The following is a 21,627-nucleotide window of genomic DNA, read 5'->3' as shown; positions in this document are numbered from 1 at the left end:
ATCGACGTATGGGAGAAATTTTGTAGCAAAACGTCACGTTTTTCAGTTACGCGCCATCTTTTTCTTGTCCCTACCACGGTTGATCCGAAGAGATTCGAAGCCATTAATAACAAAAATATATAATAACGATAACAATTATAGTAATAATTCTAGTACAATTAATGAAATTCTGTAATAATCTTAGTAGTAATAAGGTAAAATGAAATAATTGTATTTGTATTCATGTCTATGATAATAAGCCTATTGTTAAACTTTATTTAACCAATTTCGTTAAGTTGCATATAGTAGATCATTTTAATCGAAATCGAATATCGAAAAATAAGGTCATAAAGAAGTTTCACTTCTTACGTGTGTACACTTAGTACACGCACACATTTTTTTTGTTTGAATTGTAAGTCCACGGTTGACAGACGTGTAGGTAAAATTCAGTTGTCCAAGACAATATTCTTTAAGTAAAGGGAAAATTTACCTTCACGGACCAAAACTTTTTCAGCTCATGTTAATACGCCGTTCTATCTCTTTATATTACTTTTTGGCTTCTAATGATAATTGTTTTCATAGGTATTTTTGCCATTCAAATTACAAACATGTAAATAATGTTTAGTTAATACATTGTCTTAAAAATTATCTGTTATGGAGTCGTCTGTCTATTTTCCATTAGTAACCAAATAATTGAAAATGTGAGTAATAAGTTGAAGAACAGCAAGAAAGGAAGAATAAGCACCGTTATATTTTCCGCGCTCCGCATCAGAAACGGCAGTTATCATTTTTGGAATGGTTCTGGCTTTTTTTGGTTAATATTTTGATTGCATCAGAGAGCTAGGAAAATATTTGAGTTTAACAGGTTTACTGGGGCTTACCAAGGAGTTTGGTAGCAGAAGAAGTGAATAACTGAACTTTGTCAAGAAAAGTAGAGTCGTACAAAGCACTCCAGTCTATAATAAATGCATGAGCGAGCATTGATGACTACTGTGGGCTTCTGCTTTGGTGGCTTCGAGTTAAATGAGATATAGTGAAGGTCGCACGAAAGTTGAACGCACGACTCAGGACTAAGAATCGCATGCTATGACTAGATAAGTAGGGAGCTTGTAGTTTATTGTTTAAAAGTGAGTTACAGAATCGCAAGGCTGTAAATAAAAATAATATTATTTTCAACTTTTTATTTAAATAAAAATTAATAAATAGACAAGCTAAAAGTATGTACCACATGGTAATATCCTAAGAATAATTTAGGATTATTATAAAAATAATAATACAATATAATGATTTATATTTCTTATCTATTTATTTACAAATATTATCATTAAATGAAATTACGTACGCAAAAGTTCACTTCGAGATCTTTTATAAAAAATGAAAAATCCTATATTGTATCTAGGAAATAAATAAGCCTAACATTTAATTTAAAAATTCATTAATCTCCTGATAAAATACCAAATTGTATTAATATTTAGTTATTATTATCACATACGAAGCTTTACACAAAGTTTTAATTAGAAATTTCACAATACAATGTATTTTTCGATTCGAAATTCTTACAATTATGGAAATTGCATGAAAAAGCTAACAATAATACTGACACTATTTACTTTATGTAGTTACAAGCTTATCTATCCATGGTACAAATTTCTGTATATTAGTGTACACTCCGGGAAGGTGTTCACGACCGCAACCGATTCCCCAAGAAACTAAGCCAATGAGGGTACTTCGCCCCTCGAATTTCATAGTTAAAGGTCCACCGGAGTCCCCTTGACAAGAGTCTCTGCCACCCTGAAACAGAAATTATCATTTCACTATTGAAGCGAATATTTTTTTATAATAACTTTGTAAAAATTCGTTCGTAAAACATAAATTACAAATGTGAGTTAAATGAAACGATTAAACATATTTTATTTAATTAGAGTATAAATGACAGGTGAAATGTTGTGCAGTTTTTGTTCAACTCCTTGAACAAATAGAATAAGAATTATTGTTTTCGTTTAGCGTCTACATAAACAAAATAACGGCGGTTTCTAATTATAAACACAACCAGATTGTTTGGTGGAGTAAAAAAACATCTCGCTATTCCGGGATTATCATTCGTTGTGCAGAAATATGACCAACCTCTTTGTATCCAGCGCAAAGAAAAACATCATGAATAGTTTCCCGCCGACCAGCAGCACGGAACCATCGCTGACATCTTTCGTTTGGTATAACTTCTACATCCACCTCCTGAAAATTGAAAAAGAGGACTTTAGTACTACTATACAAAAAACTTAATATATTATTTCAAAACATTAAAATTAATAATTTATACTGTTTTGAAATTGTAGTATATAACTAGTAAAATTTTATTCTGTCGTCATTTTTTGCGGAGAACGTAACGAAGAGCCGGTATATGATGCCGCAGGCCGCTGTCATAAAATTGTACAGTGACCTGTGACAGTATGTCAAATTTATCATTTGACTTTGGAGTCGAGTTGCGAGTTGCGACTTGCGATTGTATAATGTTGATGTTTATGTTTTATTATTTCGTATAAAAAAAATGAAATAAAGAAACAGTAGTTAGTAAAAATGGAAACAACAAAACACATATTTACTTATAATGAGAAGAAATGTTTACGTGATATTGTAAAGAAATACTATGCTATTGTAGAAAATAAGGATATTCACACCGAAGCCGTAAGGCAAAAGAATGCAACTTGGCAACAAATTGGTGAAGAATACAACGCTTGTCCACACGTGTCATTCCATGTAAGTAATTTACAATAAAAATTTACTTCCATTAAAATATGATATAGCTTGTTTTAACTTACAATAAATCCTAACTTAAATCTATTAAAAGTTTGTTTGTTACGACTTCGTGTTTGCCGGTTTTGGTGTATATAAAATTCTGTGGTTACAAGTTTATGGATATATTGTCCCAAAAGAACAATTTTTCATTAAAGTTTTATAAAGAGAATGTTTATGCTATTATTAGTTGCTAGTTTCTTAATGTTTATTCATGGGCACTTTCAGGCAACACCAAAACAGTTAAGACGATTATGGCTCAATTTGAAACAAAGGAGCAAAGCCAAACGACAAACAATAATTCTAAAAAAAGAACCTGAACTGAATGGTACACAGAATGAGGATCCTTTGAGAGTTGAGTTACTAGAAAAGGGTATCAATGAGTTACAAACTTTTAACTATAGGGATCAACAGGAAGAATGTAGAAAGAATGAAAAGCATGAAATAGAAATGCACATTTTAAAGGAACGGTTAAGAGAGGCTAAGGCAAAGGCAGATTTAGCTGAGCTAATATACAACCAGCAGTTTAATAAATGTAAGGCTACCATATTATAACCATCTTCTAATGTCTAAGTTTTCTTATAAAAATTATATATTAAATTAAATATAGTTGGAGGCAGTAGATAAAAACCAACTTTCACAAAAGGCACCCTTCATCAGTTATAAGCAAGGCTAGTTAGATAAAAAGGTCTTTTAATAATAGTCTGAACTTTTGCTACTAAGTAACTATTAACATGAAGCTGGAGTCGGAGTTAGGTTTGCAAGTAATAAATAAGAAATTGTATAGCATTCACTTAAGCATTTAACTAAAACAAATTTGTTTCTAATTCCTTAATTTTATCAGTTTAAGAAATCTATTCTATTTGTTTTCTGTTATATTTATTTATATTGAAATAATTAAAAAAAATATGCAACTTCTCTATTCCAGCTGAAATAGAGCAAACAAACTACAAATAAAGTTGTGCCCATGACTAACAGATATTAAACCTGTTATGCCTTTAAGAACTCACTGAGCAAAAGCTGTGTCACAAAACTGAACAAATATGTCCCCGAAATAATGAACTGCTTTGGGGATGATTAATTTTTTAAACTGGTTTCGAGTTTGATGGAAGACACAGAACGGTAATCACATTCTTGTATGTGAAGGTCAATTATTAAAATATACTGGAAATACAACATAAGGAACGGTACAGGAAATTCTCTCTTTCATTAGTCCCTAGGAAGGGAACCCTATTTATAGGATGAAGTCCTATGAATTTATATGTATGATATACTCACTTAAGTTTATTTAATTTGCAAACTTCAGGATTACTTTGATTTCTATATTTCTACAATGAATATTTTGAAAACAAATATGTATTACCATTTCTTACAAAAATATTATAATAGAATATACCAATACTAAATACTTTATTTTCTTGTATTTCATGTTTAACTACATGACAATAGATCTTTTCAGCTTGCTGTATTTAAAAAAAATCTATATTCAAAATCATAATTCTTTTGAGTATGGCGATTCTATAGAAAGCAATGATTTTGTTATGAGCATATAAACATAAATATATATAAATTTCTATGTCAGTTACGCCCTTTTTATAGTTTATCCAATACTATTTAAACACTAGTGAGTAGTTACACTAGTTTTAAAAGCTCAAATGACTTAACATAATATGCAAGCAGGTAATCAGCCTGTATCTAACAATTCGAAAGGATTCTGATGTTGGGAATCAAACCCAGAACCAGCCATGAGCCACTAAGCCAGTTGGTTACCATAATAAGTATTATTTAAATGAATTTCATCATATAGATACTTTTTCTTTAAGTTTATGTTACTTAAGACATAACAATTAGACCAAACTAGTTTAAAAGAAAATTAAGTTAAACACAGAAAGAATCTTTTATTCTGTGTAATGTTAGTTAGTTTTAAGAGATTAATAAAAAATATTTTAAATATCAAAGTTCTTTTCTTTGGAATACAAATTGCTTTTTGTCATTCAAAGTGTTAGATATTTCAAAACAAACCTGCAACACAGATGGCACAGTACTCTGTCCATGCCTTGTTCGTCCCCATCCAGCGACGGTGGCCATCTTGCCCACTAACTTCATTTGTTTTTGTGGAAGACAGACCTTAAAATCAAATTTTTTCAATATATTGATTGTCATTAAATAATTTTTTTTTGTGTATAGACTTAAAGTAGTTGAAATGCAAATTAATGTGATGCATTAAATTCTATAAGAAAAATAGACTTCCTATGGGAAAATATATTTATTTTTATATAAAGCAGGACAACAAAACCAATCACTTTAATAAAAAATGTGGCAACCCAGTTTTAAATAACGATATGAATTAATCAAATCGTTAGACGTGTACAGCACGGTTAATTTTTTTTTTATATTTAAAAAATCTATTCTATATTTTTATTCTATTTATATTTTCTATGTTTTCTTTTTTTTGACCAAGGCAACCCGAGCGTTTATATTATTATTAGGTGTTGAATGGTTCCCTATATTGTAAATTTAATCAACTTGATAATTATCTACAGAACCTTCGACAGAGCCGAGACAGACTAAATTTTCAGTCATTAATCCAATAATAAACAAACTACTTACAGGTAAGATATGTTGTTTGAACACGACGCCTCTATCCAATTGGACCAACGCCACATCGTTCCTGAAGTCAGCAGGCTCATATGCCGGATGCACTTCCTTCCGTTGTACTGAGAACTCTTCGTGTGAATATCGTTCACCTGTGTCACGTACGTCCCATTCGCCGAGTCGCACGCGCAGTTGGGAATTTGGAGTGCTGCAATTGATATATACAAATCATTAATAATTAATTACTTTGCGTTTTTGCTGAATTTAAGACAGGTCTGGTGTCATGGTACCACTTTGGTCTAGCTCTATCTTATTTGTTATTGATGTATACAAGTAGATGATCTCATTTATAAACATTTAAAGTTGGCTGTGAGTCTCTCTCGCTCCTGAAGCAGATTTTAAATGCGCCCTCGTCTGTGAATGGCTTTGAGGGTGAAAAGAAAGCTAGCGCGAACTATGATTGATGATATGATGACGTATGTCAAAATCTAATGCATTTTAGCGCTAAATATCGTTTCTTAATACCCTTAGACTCCAACCATTCAATGTAAAATATATTAGTTTCTATTGAAATACACCACTGTTTATTTACGTATTCTGTGGTAATATGTTAACAATAAAATCACTTACGTAGCGACACAATGAGCTGCTGTGATGACCCATCGATCAGATATAAGAGCGCCACCACATGCGAGCTTCTTGCTCAGAAACCCTGACTTGATCAACGCAGCCTGCCAAGGATGTGAGCCGAAACCAGTCGAATGCCCTCCAACGATGCGATTGGAACGAGTGAAATGCTCTCCGCAGCCTGAAAAAGATAGCAAGTGAATCTATGTAACATTGCTTTATTATTTAACAAGGCGTATTTTTTTAGCTAAAATATTTACATACTTCACTCATGTCTTATGAATCGTCCTATGTAAGGCTTGATATTGAGGGTACCCAAAATGTACGTAAAATATAGCTATAATACCAAATATCCGCCATTAAAGCATAACAAAGAAAACGCGGTGCAAAAGCGTGTTCTAAACAAAAGTGCATGATGATTATGAAAACGCAGTGCTGAAAAAGCGATAGAAAAAGATTTACGAGGTAATTCGATGTTCAGTCGATTATTCCTTATAAGGCATAAGGAAGGTACGAGTGACAACTCTTTAAAAGAGTTTAATAAACTTAATACCGCTTTTATAGACGTGGTGTAAAGAAAGTATGTAGAGTAAATGTTACCAGTTGCAAAAAACAAAGATATCCAGCAAACACGTCTTACTTAAATGTACCAAAAACAAATGAACAGTTAAAGTGTTGTCACATCGAAAAACCAAATCACCTCATTAAACAAACAAAACATACCCGGGTAACTGGGTCTTGCTACATGCACGGGTACATAATCATCACCACTTTCGTAACCCGGGTAAACCGTTGTGGTTTCGTGATACGAAGGTTTCACATGAAAGTAATTCCAATCCGGTTTCGGTCTATCCGGTTCCATAACCGGTTTGTGTGGCCGGGTATCCGTGTATATGATGATTGGGTCTTCGAATTGGTTTGTTTCGTATGTGTCGTGAGGGAACGAACCGATGATTTCTATCAGGTCGCCTGGTGTGAAAAATGAGTAGGTAATGTTGGTAGTATGGTCTGATTGTTGCGTGGTGAACATATCATATAAGTAAATCTGTTGTCTTTTCTATAGAGTTATGGACAATTTTCTAGTGTGATTAGAATTATACATTTGCTTTTTTGTATAAAAGAAAATCAGATATTTTTGTAACGTAAAACGCCGGATAATAAATGGGGTTATAGAACAACATAGTTTTAGAAATAAGTACATATTAATATACTTATGAAATGTTTTGAATTTTCTATAATCACTGGATTCTTCAACTCAGTGTTACAATGTAATTTTTTAATTTAATCTATGTTTATAATCTTATAAAAAAAACTGTCCTCTGCGAGTTTCGTCGTTACATTATAATATAGACTTTTTCGATCATGACCTACACACCTTACAACAGGAATCTTTTTAGGGACCTATAGTTCCAGAAATCCATATTAATACAGCGCGTTGTACCAAATAAACTGGGAAGCTCACAAGCACTTTTTTCCCGCTTTCTCAATATTCTTCATTTAAGCTGATCATTACTTCTGGTTGGTCGTGTCCACATGTTATAGGGACGGCACCGCTTTTTTATTTTTCTATGTTTATATCATGTGTTTGTCCTAATTTTGTGGTCCAAACAAAAAAAATAAAAGCTGATCGCTGATAATGTAGCTTAATATTTAATAATGAGCCTTGGTCTCCGAAATTTGGGAACGCCAGCATAACGCGAGCAACCGCTTCCCGATCGGACTCTTGGTCGCTGCGCTATTTATATTTCTACTACAAATTCAAAATTTATTTGTTATAGAAAATCTATTACGAACAAAACATCAAATCCTTCTTTATAATATAAGTATTGATCGAATGAAGTTAGTATGATAGAGTTAAAAGATAAAGATTGAAAAATGTAATTAACATTCGTCGTAATGAACCGAAATTATAAAGCCATAAACTTTCTATATAAGAATAAATAACTCAACTAATCATTACATCACAATTACATCGGAAATGATTACCCGTATACCATCATCGATTGGCCATTACGTAGAAAACATAATGATTAATGATTCTCTATGTAATTGCGTTATTCAATAACATTACATAGCTAGTTACGTGAGAGAAATTTGGTTTCTTGTTGATTAGGTTATTAGTTATTTCAATTTCTAACTTTGATAGACAGATAATTTATGAAACAGGAATTAAATTTTTTTTGGCGGATTAACAAATTTTCAAAGCTGTGAAGTTTTTGCCGCCCTTGCCTACAATTGTCATGTCCAAGAATATTTTTTAATCCAACAATACAATTTCGTTGAAAATGCACATTAAATCATTTTTGGATTTGATTTTAGCACAAATAAACACAAACTATCCAGTTTCCAGCCCCAACCGCCTTGATGGGGACAACAGGGTAGGGAGAAATATATTTCTAAACGCTCTTTTCATTCCAACAAAGTGTGACTTGAGGGCACAGAATCTACTATGTATTTGCGTGTTGTTCCCACGAGAATGTAAGTGCCTGCTCCTATTTCACTATGCCTCCTGCTGATAGAGGACAAAGCGTTGTTTTTAATTTATTTTATTATTATTATTTACTTAAGATGTCATGTAAAACATGCTGTAATGGTTGCAGCTCCTTACAAACGTTGTGTAAAACAAAGAACTTGGCGATTAAAAAGAGTGGCGGAGAGTTTATTGCCACTTCTTCTCTTCCGTTCTACGCCCTTGATTTGAAAACTGGTAGGAAATATAAAATTAGAAGCATTTAATGTATATTTCTTTTTTGACGTTCATAAGTGTACATTGTTACCTATATGAATAAATGTTTTTGACTTTTGACTTTTTTTATTAAAATTATGACCATCTTATAAGCCGCTCATGCGTGTCGCAATTTTCAACGAACCCCCAATTTTAAACACCTATAATTTACTTTCGAGAAACAATTCCTAATTACATGTCACTTACATCTTATTGTGTTAACGGTCGACCGGCGACTTTCTCTCAATTTCACTTAGTAATTTTCGCTTTCCGATCTATTGATGCTCTGGTTACGAGAGTTATATCAGAGGGAAAACTCAGATTAACGCTCACTCAATTAACGGCCATTCACTGGAACTACTCAGGGTTGCCATTTTCAAATAACATTTAAATAAAAGTTGTTCCCTACAATATACTTGTAGCGATTTTTTTTCTTCTATTCATGCTATGCTATGTGCAAGTATTGGTGTGAATATTATTTTCATATAGACATTCCCGATATTATTTATAACAACTTCTACCATGGTATACGCACTATACTGCTAAATACATTATCAATTGAGACAGTCGCCGAATTTTATAATTCTGTCTTAATATGGTACTGTACATTTAAAAAATGATGGTGGTTATCACAAGTTAATATGCATATTTATTCAATATTAACAGGGGTTAGCTACAAAGTTAATTTTAATAATGACAAAAATTAGTGACAATTTATTGGTACAATATTACGACGAACAAAAAGCCAAGAATCGAATCGCTGATCTTCTAATATCACCATAGCAACCTAAAATTTCCTAAGTAGGCTTTAGGTTTAATCTCTTACAAAGCTTTTAAGACAATTAAGCTGTATTGTTGTCTTAAATTAAGTTTTTTAGTTTTAAGTCTTTTTAAACTAATAAAAGGTGAACTAAACCATTATTCAACGCAATGTCTTAAGAGAGGTATTTATTGAAATTAATAGTAAATCTATTGTAGCCATGGTTCGAACAACCTTAAGGTAAGATTCAGTGGTTAAAATATAAATTATTAACAGTCCGGCAACGCACTCGAGCCTTCTGGTAATGTCAGGGTCCATGGGCAGCGGTTTCACTTAACATCGTGTGAGCTTCCTGATCGTTTACCTCCAGTTCCATTAAAAAAGTCGTGTCATAGCGCTAACTATGTGACCTGTGTATCATAATCTAATAAATTGTTGACATCCAGAATTGACAATTGCCCGCATGCAACAAAATTTCTCGGTTACTAATTCACAGATTGTATTAAGTTAAACACTTACTGGCGTTATGTACGATTGGTGCGATCTCCGTGGGCTTTTCAGTGGTGTCCCGGTCGACGCAGCAGGCCCAGATCATCCCTCCAGAACACAAGTCCAGAGGTTTCCCACCTCCCAGGACACAGGATATGCTCAGGCCACACGAGTACCTGGCTCCTCGATAGCGACAGGTCTGTGGTATCACTGTAACAATGATACACTAATTTATCTTGTTTTTGGTCATTTTCATGAATAAAAATTCTCGTAAAGCTTAAATTTGGAAGAAAATTGTTTTTTATTATTGCGTTATTTGAAATTTTAAAGAGTATGAGATAGGCGAACTTCTGTGTTTGTTTCAGTGATCATGAGCAGGAACGAATGCGACAAAACTTCAACCCAAGAACTAAGCCACTAAGGTCATTTGTTAGGGTTATTATTGATGTCTCAAGATCTATTTCTAATAAATACAAATATTAGTAAAATTGTCTTTAAATTATGTACATATAATGTGTACCAGTGGCGCTACTACCTTTTAAGGTTTGAGCCTCAGATGTTACTGTTTCATAATCATTTGTCAATCTAATAGGCAAGTAGGTGCCTCCTGTGCCTGACACACGCCGTCGACTTTTTGGGTCTAAGGCAAACCGGTTTCTTTCGTTTTCCTTCGCACATAGAGAGTCCATTAGTACACAGTCGGGATTCGTACTTACGACTCCGGGTTTGAGAGTCGTACGTTGAAACCACTAGGCCAACACTGCTCAATTCTGCTTATTCACATATTAATAATAATAGGTTACACCATAATAAATTTAAAATTTTGACCCCAGTGTAGGTACGTTTACTGCAATTCCTTTTACAATTAATTACATTTCAATGTTTGTTTTGTTAATGAAAAGCTATTTCTACTCTCACTACAGCCCTGCTCTGAAATGGTGGGAGCTTGTAGTTTATTGTTTATCAGAATGCCAAATCATAAAATGACTGCTTCACGACTGATTTGAGAGCGACCGCCGATGCGAAAACCGCTGTGTGAGTTCGAAAAGTCAGTTACAGAATCGCAAGGCAGTAGCTCTACTATGACTTTGACTATTAATTAAACGTTTTATGACACATAACTTGACTATAGCAAATCTATTATATATTCGCTTGCAGCAGAAGACTTAGTCAGCGACTGGGTGTGGTTTACGACATATTACAGCACCTCCGGCTGTACGCTTAATTATTCAATGAAATATTTACGCCGCATTGTATTAGTTCAGTTTTAATTAAAATATCTAGCTATTGTTCTTTTTCCGTTTTGTATTGGATTATACTACAACATAATTTTGTATAATCTATAAGGGTATCAAATTGTAGAAATTAAACGGGAGATACATGGTTGAAAATAAAAAGGGACTGTGTTTATCAAAAAAGGATTTTAAGCAAACTGTTCTGTTTCGTTTGTTGGTAAGTTCAAAGGATCAAAAGTTTGACTTTCTATCACTTCTCACTCTTAGTTTTTAATCAAAATCAAAATATCATTTATTTATTTAGGTAAGTTAATGTACACGTATGATTTAAATTTCCATTTACTTTGTCAAATCAAGCGCAGAGCAGAAGAACTGGGAACTCTTTTCAATCCAGTTTTTTTACAAAATAATAAATTTTTGTTTATTTGGCTAAAATATTTGCTGACTATTTAGCTCTTCTAGACTAGTTATTTTAGATGATACGTGAATAAAATATCATATTTTACTAACCCGAAAATGAAACCTAGGAGTTTAAGAATTTACACTATTTTATAAATAACTAAACCTTTCTTATAAAAAACCGTTCTTTAAAATTACCAAACCTTTTCCCAACCTTGTCCGATTCAACGGAACAGGCTTAAAAGGTTGGGACATGTGCACCGAATGGCGGACGTCAGAATCTTCTCTTTGAGTCCACAACCTGGTGGCAAGAAAAAGATTCTTGCGGAGGTTTTCTGTTTGTTCAGATACTCGACTCACCTTCCAACATTAAAGTTTAAGTATCAGTTTAGTATCAATGTAGGATTGTATTGAATCTTAATGTTCCATTCTAGCTGAAAAACACTGAAAATCACAGGAGCTGTGCATTTTTCGTCAGAGATAAAGAGAATGCAGTTCATTGGAGGAACAACGTCAATACTTTTTTAAACAGTAAATATTAACGGAACAAAGCTTGTCTTTACGGAAATTTTTCTTTTCGCCTGTGTGGGAATTTTAAAGTTCTGCGCTTATTATTATCCGACAAAATGGTATTGAAATGTTAAGTATTGTTTGTGTTGAGTGTACGAATCTAGTGCGATTAGTAAAAATGAGCTATTTAACCTATGTACTTTTATGTATTTTTCATATATAAATTAAAACTTAAGCCGTAAAGGTGTGACAAACAAAATTTCATAGAACGTACGCACTCCTATATGTATAATGGATTTTCTATAATGGATATGCTTGATAGTAATTATTTATCAATGTTATGTTTACTGAGAACATAATTGATTTAAGATCGCGTGTCTACAGATAATGAACGGTGAATAAAATCAGTGAAAATGATATATTGACATTGGGGTCGTTCACCTGACAATATATAAATATTATGGGTAAGCAACGTCTCTATCAGTCAAAATCCGGATGATTTTTTTAAGTAATTAATGCTTAATGTAATTAAGCTTCAAAAAAATTAAATATTGAAATTAAAATTTATCATTTAACGTATATTACCTACTCACCTACACAAAATACCCTATATGCTCCAAATTTAAGAGTAAAATACAGTGAGAGTGTTCTGTGCCTCATATCATATTATTATATATACTTACTCTTTCCCAACAAGTCCATTATCGATTCCTCTTCTTGTGACGAGCTGTATCCATTATTATATGATCCCTTTCGTCTCCCCAACGCGTCTAATAATAAAATGTCCTTTTCCTGACCATTCGCGGGCCGCCGCCTATCTGACATTTCTAAACTGTCGTCCATGGAAAAAACGTCATTATCTGTGTCCGAGCAACTCACCACAGCCACCATAAAAAAAATAAAACACAACATTCTTCTTCGAATTTTGAAATTTCGCGCGCTCCGCACACACATTTCACTTTGACACAATTTTATGCATAGCAACACTGACGTCTTGAAGCGTTCGCGCCCAATTCGGAAGTAACGTGATTCACTTTCGTTTCATTTTCTCTGTTACGTGTTAATGTTTTATTTATTCTGTGCTAATGTATTACGCAATGTTTTTCATTATCTGCGGATTGGATTAATTATGACACAATTTCACATTTCAATTATTTATGTTTGTGTTTTTACCTTTTGTTATGGCAACGCGGAATTGTTTTATGAATCTATTACGTTTTTCTTTTAAGGAGTTTTTCATATTATGTTATGTTAAACTTTTATAAACTTCAATTAAAATATGATCATACTTCTTATAGTATTTGAAATGTATTTCATACAATTCTTCAGGTTCTTTTTTGAATAAAATGATACCATAGAGCATTTAAATTAGTAGAACTAAAGCATAGGTACAAGCTGCAACTGACACAGGACACTCGTGTGACATTTTACAGGCATGAGACCATATTTAGAGCTTAGACCCAAAATATAATTGTTGCGAATGTAGTCAAAACCATACTTATGTTTGTCAATTAAATTATATTACCTGCTATCCAACTATCGTGCCAAAATAAATTGGTTAGTATTCATGAAAATATGTTGTATAGTATTTTTTATGTCGCTTTTAAATGTTTTTTTACACTTGGTTATCCTTTTTTTTAAGTTACATTCTATCACTTATTAGTACATAATAAATACTTACTTCTTTAGGTTAATCAAAATATAGTTTTGAGATCCGTCAAAGATTTTTTGCGTGTGAAGTGAACTTGACAATTCTCAAAATGAAATTTTGACTTTAACTTAAAATGGTCGTAAACATACTATAAAGTGCTTGTGAAAGTAACTTGGTAAATTTCTGTTTTAATAACAACCATTATTACATAATAAATTGTATCAACCTTAAATCACGTAAATAAAACAATTAGATAAGGTTTAACCTCTTTGGATAGAACTTTCCCTTGACTTTCGAAAGCGTACGAAAGTCAAAAGAACCTAAACACGTCTTGGGTTTATCCTGGAACTGGCCTTATTACTATGTAATAAAGTTTATGTTTGAGTGTACAGTAGGTTAACGATTATTTCATTTAAATGATATGTAAATTGATCTTAAGGGTGTGGAAATCTTTAAATTGCCTTGAAAGTTGTCTAAGGCTGGACATGTTTTAAATAGGTATAGCTTACAATAAAACGTCACAAGTGGATGATGTTTTGTGTTCATTGTGGTGGAATAACGAATAAGTTTTTGCGAATCACACACGCCTTTCCATATTAAACCCCATTTGTAAACTTTTTTAACAGTTGAAAATCAGTTTACTTAAACGCAATTTATTTTATTAACACGTAGTATTACGGCATATTATTATCTTATGTAAAAAGGCTGAAATTAGGTTACAATAGAGAAAATAATTAAAAAACTATAAAACAATGTGGTATTCAAATTTTTTAATATAGTGGATATATTATATTTTTCATTAAGAGGTCAGTGAAAGGAGTCATTTAAAAATACTATTTGCAACGTCCTAATCCCAAATATATAAAGTCACAAAATAAGTTTTTAAGTCGCTGACAAACGTCACATATCATTTAAAAGAACGAACATTATCACTGATTAATATAGGGTTTAATCGCAAGAAAATAAAAATAATCCCTACTAAAACTACAATTATGTTACTTAATGTGTAAAAAATGCATATAAAATATCTTTCATCGCCTGCGCTGCGAAAACTATTGATGATAGAACAAAAAAATGTTCCACAATATTAAAGAACATATCAATATCTACAAAAATCTTTAAAAAGTAAATGTCCATCTGTGCGAAGCCGGGACGGGCCACTAGTATGTTATAATATATCATTTTTTTTTTACAAATTAGTTGCTATCATATAAATACAACCTATAAATTATTTATACAGATACCAATACTCTCTAATTAAAACATATTTAACAAATGTACACATGAAATAATTACAAGCTGTTTGCTTTATCTTTAAACCATAGACAATATAATATATTCTATAATCTATTACTGTCGTGCATTGCGTTTTAAACGCATGTTGATATTGGATTAATTGCTGTAACTAAACGAGTTAATGTCAAAGAAACAAAGATAACAAATACACAACTGATAGGGTTTTCTCTTGGCATAATTTAAAAAACCTATTAGTTGATGCGACATAGTGTTGGCCTAGTGGCTATAACGTGCTATTCTCAACCCTAAAATCGTAGATTCAATCCCCGGCTGTGCACCAATGGACTTTCTGTCTATGTGCGCAACATTCACTCGAACGGTAAAGGAAAACATCGTGTAACCGGCTTGCCATAGACCCACAAAGTAGGCGTGTGTCATGCACAGGAGGCTGATCATCTACTTGCCTATTAGATAAAGAAGTGATCATGAAACAGATATCTGAGGCCTAGACCTAAAAGGGCCACTAATTTATTTTATTCAACTACTGGAATAATGTATGCAAGTGTCATCAGGATTGCTTTTAATAAAATAAAATTGCATGAGTCTCTGAATAATAATGAAAGTTCGTTTTATTATTTAAAAAAAATTAGAATAACACTGCAAAGCGCTTCAGCGTGCTACTCTAAGCCCTGAGGTTGTAGGTTCGATCCCTAACTGTGCACCAATGGATTTTCCATGTGCGCATTTAACATTCGCTCGACGAGAAATCCGGGCCAAAAAGTCGACAGCGTGTGTCAGGCTGATCACCGTCTTGTCTATTAGATTGACAAATGATCGTGAAACAGATACAGAAATCTGAGGCTTTATTTATTTATAAGCAATGCATCTCAGTGAGATAACGGGACTACATAGGCATAATGGCGTAGATATTACGTCTCGCAAAATGAAAGCGAATCGCGAAGATGGTCCGCGCTATACATCAATTACGTGTGCGCTTTCTTTTTAGGCCGTAATTATGTAACGTTATTGTTAGAAGACTGGATTAACTTGACCTAAAGCCATAAAAACTAACTCAGACTCCGATTAATAATAGAATTTATATCTTTCCCACCTCACCAAAGACGATGTAAGGAAAGGGCGGGAAGACTTTGAATTTGTTGAGCAGTAACAATCTAGTTTTTTATTTGAAGTATTAAGAATTAGTTGACGTTCGTTTAATGTTAAATTTCAATTTTCTTTTATTGAAGTGAAACTTCTTTAGGTATGAGGATAAAATTTTTACGGAACGTCACGAAGATGTGCAGCGCTTTTGTCGAAGAAATCATTTTTTTAGATTTGTATATATGTATGAACAAGAGTTAAAAATTACTTTGCCATTTCTGACATGTGTACTTTGTACGCACGCACTTTTTTTTAAATATTTTTGTCTATTTTGTTCATTGTCTAAGTGTTTTATAATACGTATGTTAGCTGTAAAATATACAAATAAATACAATTCCGTATCGTGTACAAATCCAAACTTTACATGCGAATAATCTACATAAGCAATAGAGCGACTCATGCGCTATTAAAAACGATAAAAATATGTGATTTTTAAGTCACGATTTGAGGTCACTCAAAAGATTCGTGTGAAACAGAACGCAACAGTTTTACATATAAACTGTCGTAACTTAAGACGAACAATTCTTTTGCGGATGTAGAGACAATTGCTATATTCTAATCATTGCATTGTTACGTAGAACGAAATATTAAAGCAATATTACAAATTGTATGATTTCAGGTAACTTTTCGACACCATTTTTTTTTTTAATTTTTTAAACATGTTTCAAAGGGTAAAATAATTAAAAATGATTAATATTGACTATTTTATTTTATTCGACGTGTGATTTTTAATTCGATATTTGAACACTACAAAAAAAGCGTTTCGTTTCACTTCATTGTTGTTTTGGTCCGCGCACATTAATTTTTGACAGTTTATTATGATTCTACTGTTTATGATCGATCTCTGTGATTACGGAATATGCCTACGGATAAAAACGTAGCCCCGTTTCTTGACATAATCTAGTTCTCTTTGAGTAAATATGATGAAAAAACAATTTAACTTATAACTTTCAAAGTTATTTGTTGTAACCATTTTAAAGTGTTATACTGTAACTATAACAATATTTAATTTTATTCTTCACTAAAGCACTTATATAAAGAAATACGATGTATGCATAAAAGGCTGTGTATTTCAGAGCTGTAAAGGAGAATCAGGGTTTAGGTAACGAAGACTGAAGAGATATTGTAAATTTGTGTATAGACGTTATATATACCAAGTCACAAGTTGCGCTGCGATTATATATATGAATATTATATATAAATATTTTCAAAAAAAATCTTAATATGAATAGTTAGTTTAAATTATTAATAGTTTATTTTTGAATGTGTTTCGTGTCGACTATTTTATTTACAATTTTAGAAACAAAAATAAACATCACAAATATTACAAACATACAAAAAATATTTTTAGAAGACAATTCAAATAAATATTTTAATTATCAAATAATTTAAAGGCACCTAATTATATATTTTTAAGGAAGTTATTTTTGGTGTGAAAAAACTTTTAGATTCATAAAACATTTTCGACGTTTTTTCCCACTTACCACTATAGCACTTTTTTATTTATTTTTAATGTGTATTTTAATTATTTACGCGTGCTATTGAAAATAGCATTACCACGGTACTGTCGCATCTTACCCGTTGGACGGTCACTTGTTGGTAAGAGGTACTCAACATTTTTCTTATTTAAATATATTATATTAACTAATATTGACAAGAGTAAATTTAGATATACATATATTATTAAAAAAACATTAACGGTAATGTTTTTATTAGGCAAGTTTTTTTAGCAAACGGGCGGTAGCCTCACCTGATGTTACGTGATATTGAGAACCCATGGACACTCTCAATGCCAGAGGGCTTGCAAGTGCGTTGCCGGCCATTTAGGATAGATACGCTCTTTTCTTCGCACTTCAGTGTGCGACTAGTTCCACATAGTGGTGATGCATGGCAAAAACTGCTTTAAAAAACGCTCAGTTGTTGAGTATCACGTCGAGGTGATAAGGGTGGAATTTTGTATTCTGCTTCGATGTTCGATGAAACTCAGCTGCACACTCTCCATAAATGCAGTAGAAGATGCAGAAAGACCCCAAGTTTCTACGCTACCCCAAGGGATGTAAGTATGTGATCAGCCTTGACTAGTGCCTGACACACTACGTCGAAATTTGGGTCATAGGTATTCCGGGTTTCTCACGATGTTTTCTTTACCGTGCGAACTGGTGTTAAATGCGCGCATAGGCAGAAAATTTTATTTGTGCACCGGGGTACGACCTCAGAGATGGAAGTGAAAGTCAACATGATTCTGATTTATATAAAGATCTTTCTTATAGATTATCCAAAATATCATAGCATATAATATAAATGTACAATTCTTTATATGGATTCAAAATTATGAAATTATTTCCACGTTTTCAATTCATTGCACGTTTTCATTCAATACATAAATAATATCATTTATTTATGTATTGAATGGTTGAGATTTTTTTCAATTATTTTAATTGTACTGTACATCTGCAAAGTGTTAATAAATAAATAAAAGGCAAGAAATAAAAAAGGTTGGCAACCCACGCTGGCGCTTAGAGAGAGGTGTCGGCGAGAGCTGTTTGAAAGCCACCTCCGGTTTTACTTTTAATTTTTATATTTAGAACGTCAAACGTCACTAAACTAGGTTTTGGGTATCGATCTAGGCTACGTATCTAGGACAATTGACGTGTATCCAGCCATAAGTCAAACAATTACTAATTAAAAAGAATTCCTTTTTCGAAAATGTAAACGTCATCTTGTCTATGGCGTGTTATATTATCTATTATTATTGTTTGACGTCAAAAATAGGAGTTGTTTATTGTATAAAAGCATCATTGTTTTTTTATAGTAACATAGTTAATGTATTTCCAATATTCTTAATCTACATAGTAATAAAAGTAATAAATTTAAAAATTAGAAATTATAACAAATTTTAAAATTTGGATCCTGTGGCAGTGTACCTTTAACGCTGGCAGCATTTCCTTACTGTATTGCGATACTTATTCGTCGAGCGAGGAAAGCACCAGCTCTAGGGTCAGCAGTACTATCTACCAGACGCCAACTTAAATCTTTAATTAGCGCCTGTGCACTTGAACCCCACGGCCCAAGAGTCAAAAGAATCAAAATCAAAGTTGGAGGAGAGACTCTTATGTTTAAGCATTTTATTATTTTAATGTATTACTTTATTTGTAAGAAATATCATAAACGAAGATTAATATGAGTAATCTATTTTCATACATCAACAAATTTTTGTTTATGGACATTAAATAAAGTGCTAATAGACCTTCAACGTTTGAGGACTTACAAGTGCCTTCAAGGAAAGGAAAAAAAACGTTTGTTTTTCTTGGTAAATATTTCTATATTAGAAAAATAGCTCGAAGCATTCATGTATACGCTCGCATCGCCAAAGATGACTAACACACTTTCACGTTGTGTAACACTTCCTGGCCAATTATAAAGTAAGTATGACTAATCGATTTTGTTTATTGTTCAACCTTTACCTATTAAAATATTGCATAACTTATCAAAATTTTATCCATACTCCGTCACATTCTAAAGATGCCATGACATGTTTAGGCAACATCTGGAAGAACAGAGGAATTGGTATCAAAACGAAAATCAGACTCATACAGGCTATCTTGCCTCGAGAAAGGAAAAGGATTCATGCCTTTGATATGTGGTGATGGAGGCAAATGCTATAAATACCGTGGACTGCGAAGCGCACCAATTCATCTACCCAACTCGCCTGTCTACCATATGCCGACAGCGAATTATATCTTATTTCGGCCATACTGTGGTTGGTAACACAGTAGGCCAAAGATCGCGTGGCCGTTCAAAAACTAGATGGATCGATCAAATGAAAGACTCAGTGCTCAAAACTATACACTGTTATAAGAGAGGCGCTGGACAGGAACCGGTGGAAGCAGATTGTCCGCTCCAGATGTTTCCTGGCAGACCACGACGCTCAGACATGAGCTTCTGACTGCAGAGAGAGAGTCACAGTCTACGAACCCTTCAATAAGTCTAGTTACTAGTAGTAACTTTAATTTGCTATATGTTAATAGTTATGTTCTAACTGGTAGGTACGACGTCCACGTATTTTTGTACCTTAGGAAGGATTCATCCTATGTGGAAGAGGGAAGTCGCCCGGTAGCGCCTCGACCCCGGAGCACAAGCTGCCAGGAATTCTATTTAATTTAACATAAAACAGATCTTATTTATAAAAGATAAATTGCCTCTTCGCAACTTTGATGCTAAATCGAGTGATTACAAAAATCACTGTAGCTAATATCTCTCTTTAAGAGGCGTTTAAGCGTATAAGGAAGGGGGTCATTGTCGGGCGTAACGGTTGATTAAAATAGAGATGGTAATCTTGTAGTGTATTGCTTTTATAACTGAAGGTTATTTTAAGGCGATTGAAAATGAATTTAAGCTAAAGAATCTTTAAAAACTGATTTATACTATGGAACTGTTTTAGTATATGTAAATTATTGTTTGTATATCATTTGCCTAAAAGACTACGGCTGTGTAAAAGACTTCAACGCTCCTGCGTCTCCTACAAAATAACACAAAACATAAACGTTACAATAATTTCCCTGGATACGCAATAAGAAATCTTATTACAAACAAACAAAATGTCCCCGGGGACAGAACTCTACTCACATAAAGTAAAGCAGCAGCTGTTGCTCCATCATCATCGCATGGCGAAGATTACAGCGGCACAGCAGAGCTACCTAGCTTTTTTTTAGATTTAAGTGATACAGATAAAAGTGGTGTTATTATTACGTTCGTGAGGACTTTCGTTCTCAATCGCTTTTACTGATTCATAATAACTGTTTAAGAATCTCTTTCGAGACAAATATAAATTGTGCCTATTAAATGTAAGTACTTACAACCAAGCTCCTCAAAAAACTTTGATTTAGTTTTGTCCAGTTTGTCGTGATTTTTTGTCATTTCACTTTCTGTCACATCACTTTCATTACGCACTATTAATTTCACTGGTATCATCGGTCTAGCGGTCTTGTACTTTAAGCTTTTCAATTCACCGTCCTCTAACACCGTTATTTCTTCATAATTATTAACTATACCAGTGTTTTTTTCGACATTTTTGATTAAATTCTCATCGAACCGTCTCTCGTTTATAAGTCTTAATAGCGCACTATTGTTTTCACTTAATATATCTTTTGAAATGTTCACATTGTTTAAATCAATTTCGGCTGTCACTGTCCATATTTTGATAATTAAAAGTATTTTAAAAACTACTTCCATTTTGTAAGCTTATTCTGTTAATGTCCATTGACACTTTTACCCCGAATTAAAACTGCCGAACAAATTAAATACTTTATTAATACTAAATTTCTATGCCTTTAAATGTTGAAAGCGAAAGTTCTCTCACCGGATGTTGGTTGTTAAGTGACGAAAAATGATGTTAACACGACAAAGTAAGCTTACATAACACGACTCAGGCTTATGGCGCTTTTTTGGGAAATATTTTTTAACGCCTGAT

The 21,627-nt window shown here is 32.8% G+C and overlaps 2 protein-coding genes across 5 annotated transcripts; one reads left to right on the top strand and one right to left on the bottom strand.

The window, feature by feature from the left end:
* Nucleotides 1–1,256: 1,256 nt before the first annotated feature.
* LOC125055500 (serine proteinase stubble) lies at nt 1,257–21,367 on the bottom strand. 4 transcript variants are annotated; one of them, XM_047657962.1, is made up of 9 exons: nt 17,642–17,719; nt 12,793–13,220; nt 9,996–10,175; nt 6,715–6,960; nt 5,995–6,172; nt 5,380–5,572; nt 4,792–4,896; nt 2,104–2,211; nt 1,269–1,770 (listed from the first exon to the last, which is right to left on the bottom strand). In XM_047657962.1, exons 2-9 carry the CDS (start codon nt 13,061–13,063, stop codon nt 1,591–1,593), a joined length of 1,461 nt encoding a protein of 486 aa, XP_047513918.1. In that variant the 5' UTR covers nt 13,064–13,220; nt 17,642–17,719; the 3' UTR covers nt 1,269–1,590. The 4 variants fall into 4 exon arrangements, with proteins under 4 accessions (XP_047513917.1, XP_047513918.1, XP_047513919.1 ...); XM_047657961.1 differs by lacking the exons at nt 12,793–13,220; nt 17,642–17,719 and adding an exon at nt 21,014–21,367 and having other exon boundaries at nt 1,257–1,770; XM_047657964.1 differs by lacking the exon at nt 6,715–6,960 and having other exon boundaries at nt 1,284–1,770.
* On the top strand, nt 2,440–4,005 carry LOC125055501 (myb/SANT-like DNA-binding domain-containing protein 3). Its single transcript, XM_047657965.1, has 3 exons — nt 2,440–2,733; nt 2,998–3,304; nt 3,698–4,005. The coding sequence occupies exons 1-3, from the start codon at nt 2,554–2,556 to the stop codon at nt 3,724–3,726; spliced, it is 516 nt and encodes a 171-aa protein (XP_047513921.1). The 5' UTR covers nt 2,440–2,553; the 3' UTR covers nt 3,727–4,005.
* Nucleotides 21,368–21,627: the final 260 nt, after the last annotated feature.

Source organism: Pieris napi, chromosome 13 (assembly GCF_905475465.1).
Source record: "Pieris napi chromosome 13, ilPieNapi1.2, whole genome shotgun sequence".
Lineage (NCBI taxonomy): Eukaryota > Metazoa > Arthropoda > Insecta > Lepidoptera > Pieridae > Pieris > Pieris napi.
This window is presented reverse-complemented; position numbering and strand designations above follow the sequence as displayed.